The following is an 8,147-nucleotide window of genomic DNA, read 5'->3' as shown; positions in this document are numbered from 1 at the left end:
ACAGTTCACACAGGTTGAGATAACATGGCTGAGTCTATCACATTTAATTCATTATCAGTCATCTACCACCAAGCTATTAATCGTGGGGGAAAAGAACAGTGATCAGCCGGGATGCTGTGAGTCCTGCTCATCTCCTACATGAGCCCTCACTACGATCCACACTTTCACTTCTATTTCCTTCCATTTTATCTGGAATGGAACGGAACAGATGATCAGCCGGGATATTGTGAGTCCTGCTTATCTCCTACATAAGCCCTCACTACGGTCCACAGTGTCATCTTTTGTTCCTTCCACTTCATCTAGAAGAAGAACAGAATGAGGATAAGCCGGGATGCTTGAGTCCTGCTCATTACTTACATGAGCCCTCACTACCATCCACCCTTCCTCTATTCCTTTCACTTCTTCATCATTTATATTCATCACAATTCGCCACCACTTCATATAATCAACCTGCCTCAACGCAAAACCATCGGTTACCAGGTCAGAACGGAGAGTTTTATTTGATGATATTTTAGATTAATAGTGTCTTTTCTTTTTCTTTCACCTTTTTCTCTCCGCGGGGGGGTGGTGTGGCGAATTAATTATAATCGCGCGGCAACACCGTTGCCTAGTTACGACAGAAGAATAAAATAACAGGCCTGTCTTTCGAGACCGAATCACTTTCTTGTACATACCTATATACTAATTGTAAATACTTCTATATTATAAATATGTAAATAACCACGACTGGTTTCTCTTCACCTCCATCTTCCTGAAGCTGTTTCTACACGAACAAAAACATAAATAATAGCGGCCCCATCTTACCCGCTAAAGTAGCATTAGTCCACGGCACCATCCAAGTCACTGATAACATTACATCTTTGGTACTTTTCAAGTACAAATCAAGAGTACCATTCGCCTCAGGTAGACTCTACGCTTGTTTGCCATACCAATTACATAAAAAAATGTTACTGAGTTTGAGCACCACTTGATACAAAATCTGCATAAAACGATCACTGACTTGTTTACACACTTGAATATTTTTGTACACATATATTCCAGTTTATAATTTATTTTTAATTGTTAAATAAACAAAAAAGGAAGCGTGTAGGGTTTTTGTTATTAATTTTAAATTACCGTGTATATTTATTTACGCAACAGAAATACAATTACAGATCATTAATTACATACCTACCGTGTTCACATAAAATGAAGCATTAAATTTCGTAAGGTCAAATATAATTTTGTATCGTAATATGAATATTTATTATTATTTGTACCTTCTTGTAAAGTTTAGATTCCTATAAAGTCATTTGTAAGAGAATTGGGTATGTATGTGACTATTATTGTTCAATGATGCAATTAAATATGCAAATAATATTGTATTACTTAGTGTACACATACACCCACTCCGAGCCATTAAATAACATTTACACTTCAGTGCAATACGTTAGATCTCAGTTACCATACCTCGAATGTAGGCATTGTACCTACCTATTACCTGTAGATACGTTTCGTAAACCTAGCTAAATGCCAAAGCACGTATGTCGTCTACTCGAAGCACACAGTAAACCACTACATATAAGTTTTTATGATAAATCTTATAACCTTCAATATAGTACTTTATTATTATTTATAATTAATCATCATTTTCGACGACTGTCATTAGGCGTGTCGAAAATATTTGGTTGCTAAACACATAATGCGCACTACATAGCGAGTTGTTTGCTTAATAACGATATTATGATATAAAAAAAATACATTCTAGACTAGAATATTGAGTCAAGTACATAAATACATATATACCTAAGACGCATTACCCAAGGATAGATCTCCATTTTATATATTACGCAATAGCTCAAGTATTGTCGCCGGCTTTGTCGGTACGAGTGTGTTTGAGAACCTTCGTTATGTCAGATTTATTTAAAATGATTACAAAATAGCTGTGACGAAACGAATAACCTTTTGTACATTACCAGTCGGGTCATTTGACATATAGTTATATCTTTACTTTACCGAACTGAAGCGCGATTTCATTGTAATGAAGCACATTATTTAAGAACTTTAATGTTCTTTATACGAATGTGTAATAAATTAAGAATTAGTAAGATACATAATATGATGTATCTACTGTGCACATAGTTGCCTAAACATATATAACATTAATATAATCTGTCATTACAGGTGAAATTTAGAAATTACCGAATATATGCTCAAGATACTTCTTGATTGTTTCCTTTTGAGAACATGCAATGGTAAACCAACAAAAACCATTGTTTTTGTTGGTTTTTCTTGACTTTAATATACGATGTACATAATTTATAGGTATTTTACGTATACCACTATTATTTATTTACTTAACGTCAACGCACAACAATAAAATGTACATATGGTGGATTTAACACCTTGCGGCGCGGCGCCGCGGTGTTGCGGCGTTATATACCAGCACCAGTTAAACCAGAGTTAGTAAAAGCCGAAAGCCAGTGATAGAATTAATTAACATCAATCAATGTAATCATGATGATTAGTAACATAAAATATTTAAAAAATTAATAACGGCGCAGTTACATTATGTATCTATAATAATTTGTTGTCCTTTGCAGATTAAGGTATATCTAATGGTATTTTATAGGTGACATTTTCTATTAGGTAACTTATAGACAAATACTGAAGGACAATAATTATAAAACGCTTTATACTTCCTATATATGATAGGTATGATAAAATATAAAATATTGTTGTTTACAGAATAGAAACAATATACAATAGAGTTAATGTCAATTCTTGCAGTTTTTTAGACACATCTCAAGAACCGTCGAACAAATTCTCACGGTTTGCAAAACTGTCGTAAGCATTTTTGTCAATATTATCTTGTATTTACTTAATGACAAATAAATTATAGTTTTTACGGTTTTATGTAAAATTTAGGAAAATAAGATGATGACAAATATGAATATTTTGATTATTTTATTTAATTAGTATTAATATTCAATTACGCTAGATATAGCATTTTCTTCAGATTATTAAGCAGCTGGAATCTCAACTGGCAGCACTACGGGAATCACAGGTTCAACCTTTGGCAACTCTAGTACGTCTGGCTCTGGAGCTTTAGGTAAATGGTCAGCCTCTACTTGATGCCCGCCATTGATATCTGTGGTATACTTCGTTGTGTAAGTCTTTCCATCGTCTCCAATGAATGAGTATTCTCCGTCATAGACAAGGACGTAATCTGTACCATCAGCGTTAGGTACAAGATGACCGCGTTCGGAGACTACGATACCCTCAGCCGTAACGTAACGTAGTGCGTATTGACCGAAGTCATCATGGATTTCTTCGTGATGCAAAGCTGGTAAAGAGCGTCGAAGTGCATTCTCAGCTGGATTCGGGGCAGCCAACACAGATACGGCACAAACGCATAGTAGTACGACCTGAAAAGTTTCAATATATATAACTTAAGCAAACCTGTGTCGTGATAGGAAATCTAGAGGGGTCATAACATCCTACTGTGATAAACATAATGCGAGTTGTCAATGATGCTTATCGGTTTACATTAACATATCGTGACTTTTTGTGAAGGTGTATAATTGTAATTTATTTCTACTGAATAAGTAGGTACCCAGGTAAAATCGATTTGATTCTCGTTATAAACTTATAAGTAGTGTACAACCTACACAACTATGTATATACTTAGTATACTATAACTAGATATATAACTTGTGATAATAATATATGTATCCTTCAAAAACATAATTAGATAATTTTATGACCATTTAAAATGCACTACTATAGTATCGCAAGTTAAGTAAACTGATTGCAACCAGATATAAAGTGGTTGTCATCGCCGATTAACTTGAACAGCGCCCACAATATCATAAAATATACTATGGTCCAAGATACTATTTTCTCCATTCCTTAGGATTAACCTTGTTTGCTTCCGTACCCTATAAATACACTAGAACTTATAAAGCAAATTGTAGAGAAGCAGCAATTCAAATAACACAATAATATAAATCAATGACACAATATTTATCTGATATAAAGTAAATTAATATAAAAAACTTACTGCTTTCATGATGCTTGGATGAGATCAACCTTCGTTATCAAACGATAGTAACTGCAATATGATAACAATCCACAAACTCAGCTTTTTATATTATTTCTAATAGCCTAATTAATTTATTTTAGTAATACATCATATCAGTTTAACACGAAAATCTAGTCATACTGATTACCAATCTAATTAAGGTAATTTAAGTGTATAATGTCTGTAAAAACAATTATGACATTACAATTTACCTGAATGACAAGTAGAATAATGTTGGAATTCTGCTTTTTCGGAAACGTCAATAGAGCTCGAATATGTGATCTGTGATTAAATTAATTGTATTTATTTACAATTTTATTGAACTAAAATATAAAGTCAGATAGGTTCAAATGGCTACATTCATACAAAACTCCTAAAATATAAAGTTTAGCAGATTTTTTAAAAACGAATATTTGCAAAGATATGAAAAACAAAAGTTTAATAACTGTGTACAAAATAAAGTCAACGAGGTTTTGCATTAGACAATAAAATTCAGTTATGAACGCTCGTAGTTTCTAATTTGTAATAAAATACGAATTAAACCTTAACTTTAATAAGTAATTATAGCCTAAAATCTGACACACAATGCACATATAGGTACATTATTTTAAGAGAAATAAAACCCAAAATCACCGCGGTTGATAGTAGTAGGTCCTTCGTAGAATGCTACTAGTGCTCATACTTGCTTCTCTGCTAGGAGAGTAGGGTATTGCTTGCGCGTTACCGACCCTTAACCAGATTACAATTTAAGTGTAAATTATTTTCATTTTGACTGCGCTTAGTGAATTTATTTTTCTTACTTAATTACCAATTTTATCAATCGCCTGTCACAAATTAATATTTATGATGTCGTTTAGTGATATTGCAGAATACAATTGTAAGGAGTATATTTCAGCTCGAGGCTATTCGACAATCGCAATTGAAGAAAAAAGAAAAATATTTTAACTTGTACGCATTTTTAAAATATAAATACATTTACATTAATTTAAAATTACTATATAACGATAGATGTATTCAAAATATAAATCATATGTATACAATTTGTTCGACGGCGTTGTTTAGTTTAGTATTTTTTTTGGATTATAAGTACTTCTGTGTATGACATACATATGACAAAAAATGAATTTAAGTATGTTTACCAGTTGTCAAATATAAGTTATTCTTATTGTGGAACCATACCATATTATTACCATACGTTGTCTACTATGTATTTATAATATGTACAAAAGAATTTGTTACTATTTATTAAAAAATAATAACGTAGGTGTATCTACATACTTCTGTTCTTACAAAATAATATAAATTCAAATTAATTCAACGACATTTAAATACAATAGTTGTGTTAACTTGAGATTTGCTCTAAAGTAAATTACTCGTATACGTAAAGGTGAACCAGTATCTTCGAACGTGACTAAGAATTCCTGTACTGCATCAATTCCACATGCATAGGCGATGTCACGCATGGTCTAATAAATAAGTATAAGCAAGCACATATAATATAATATATAAAATTAAAAAGAGGAAGAATTTGTTTGCATGTGTGATTGCTAACGCTAATCTAAGGAATTTCTGATTCAAATTCAAACAAAATTTCATGTTAGATTTTCATGTTATTTATCGATCTATAAAATATCACACAGCGACCAATAGAAGTGGAAGCGGAGTGTTAATGTAAATATTGCGAAAACTCTAATGGAGTGTTGAAGATGTTATGTTACTGAGCCACGTTATAGTATGTAGTATTTTATATGAAGTAAATTATAAGTAATGATATTTTTGATAGCCTACTAATAATATATGAGTTATATTAGGTACCCTATTGCCTGCTACATATGTATAATGTGACGCAGTTTTTAAAGAGGTAAATTCGAAAACAGATAAAAAAATATTTTGCATTGCAAATATAATTTTAGAACAAATCGTTTCGCGCGGTGAACATAAATTAGTAGCATCTGTAGTAGAGATCGACGTCATATAAATATCGTCTTGTATGCGAAATGTACCTTTAGAAAAGGTACATTTCGCGTTCTAAATTAGCAGTACCGCATTTTAATAAATATTATTTATCAAAATGTTATTTCTTATTACAATCTAATATACTATCTTTGAAAATGAAACTAAAATTGCAAGCAATTTAACGGTCCATTGTAAGTGGTGATTCCACAGAAAGTGATAATCCTCGCCTGTCATAAGAAGCACCGTGGGCGTCATATGAGGACCTGATATCTGAGGTGCTGTTTATAATAGGCGACACTACACTTAATGTGTTGTCATTCAGATAGTGAAGTGGTATACCTCCTAACCATGTAATTTCATTGCCATTATTCACTCTTCAAACAGGTTTAAGGTAATAAATTCAACAAATGGATGAAATAGATGTCTTTGCACAAAATCACCCTTGAGCTGCTTAAAATATTATTGAGTGCAGTGATGGCTCACCCGTTATACTCGTGAACTGGTCTGCTCTGATAACTATTTAGTTTGTTACCTTAGTATCTTTTCATTTATTTAATTTTATCAATTTTGTGTGAATACAAACTGCAAAATAGCAAAGTAGACTTTGCTAAAATTGATAAAATGTTGATAAAAAAATTATAAAATGTAGGTAATTCTGAACAACATTTATTGAAAGGAGCAATACGTAAATTTCTATCTCGTTCCTAATGAGTGATAGAAAAATTGCTTATTATAAATTTAGTTCAATAAAGATTATTTCTATACCTATTTCTATTCCTTAATCAATTCTCGACACAAGGATTACTAGCAATATTTTTAATACTTTTAGTTTTTATCCCAATTACATAGATACAGCTTAATAAAGGCACCCGCCTTGATGCAATTATGTGAGAGGTAAACGATCTTACATTATAAAAATGCGTAGACTCCGTTCTGGACATTATCCATCGACAAAGTTTGCATACATGATGATATAAAAAATAATTCACAAAATTGTGTTAGAATGTGGTACAATAGAGGATGTATATCATTTGCAAATGGACACTCCATTGTCAGGAACCAGAAAGTCTACGATATAGAATAACATCAGACTATAGAATTATGTATTGGATGTTGGTGCCATACAAAGCATTTTAGCCGATCCTTCAGGTAGTGCGGTTAAGGCTACTTGTTCACTTGTGAGGTAATGTAGTGATTACTTTTAGTTTGTACAAAAATCCCTAAATTTCAAAAGAAATATAAAAAAAACACATCTGTATTAATAATTTCGTCAAGGGGTACGGTAGACTCGAACAAATGAAAATCCTTATGTGAATAACAAAATATAAAAAAATATTGATTTCGAGTGGACAACATATTTCGTGGCAAAATTCGGATTATGGAGTATTTCGTTAAATTCTAATTACAAACACTGACAAACTAACTGCAGTCGCCATCTTTTCATGTCACTAGCTAACAACCAATCAACACTACGCGTGCGTTCGCGCCAAAGATCCATCACAAAGAACTGTGACATATGACATGTGTCGTTGACGTTTCGCAAAAATATAGTTTTTGACACTTTTTTATGATAAAAGAGTATACAGTTATGTGTTTTTTCTTTAAATTGGCCAATTGCGAGACAAATTTGACAATATTGTTTTATTAATTTGTTTCACGGCTCTGGATACAAGTTCTTTTTAGCCCAACTTAATGTTTTACAATATAAATTACAAAAATTAAAGTCAATGTCCAATGTCAAATGTTGTTTCTCTTTTCTGATGAACTTATTAAAAAAAAACTTAATAACACTCACAATTTCTTCACATTTTATTATTACACACATAATGTCAGGTATTTGCATTTTTTAAATAAGGTTGTGGCACTATTGGAAATTAATGTTATTTACCCATTTTTATAGGTTATACGGAAATAATATGTGGGTGTTTATTTAAAAAGCATTAACACAAAATGAATAAAGTATAGGTAGGTATTAATAAATATATGGTTGTTGTATCAAAATAGATTTTGTTATTTTTCACTAAAATAAAGACTAACTGCCTTTTTTTATAAAACAAATGACCTTTTCATAGTGTCATATATTATTTAACTGATTGTAAAAAAAAAATGTTGGTTTGTAAATTAATAC

The 8,147-nt window shown here is 31.6% G+C and overlaps 1 protein-coding gene across 1 annotated transcript; it reads right to left on the bottom strand.

Annotated features, from left to right (window-relative positions):
* Positions 1-3,002: 3,002 nt before the first annotated feature.
* Positions 3,003-4,098, bottom strand: LOC131853439 (larval cuticle protein 65Ag1-like). Its single transcript, XM_059204329.1, has 2 exons — positions 4,043-4,098; positions 3,003-3,407 (listed from the first exon to the last, which is right to left on the bottom strand). The coding sequence occupies exons 1-2, from the start codon at positions 4,049-4,051 to the stop codon at positions 3,003-3,005; spliced, it is 414 nt and encodes a 137-aa protein (XP_059060312.1). The 5' UTR covers positions 4,052-4,098.
* Between the last annotated feature and the right edge of the window lie 4,049 nt (positions 4,099-8,147).

The sequence above is a fragment of the Achroia grisella genome, unplaced genomic scaffold, assembly GCF_030625045.1.
Source record: "Achroia grisella isolate CSIRO2021 unplaced genomic scaffold, CSIRO_AGI_Agris_v1 utg1179, whole genome shotgun sequence".
Lineage (NCBI taxonomy): Eukaryota > Metazoa > Arthropoda > Insecta > Lepidoptera > Pyralidae > Achroia > Achroia grisella.
The sequence above is the reverse complement of the archived record's forward strand: the minus strand, read 5'-3'. Positions and strand labels throughout refer to the sequence as shown.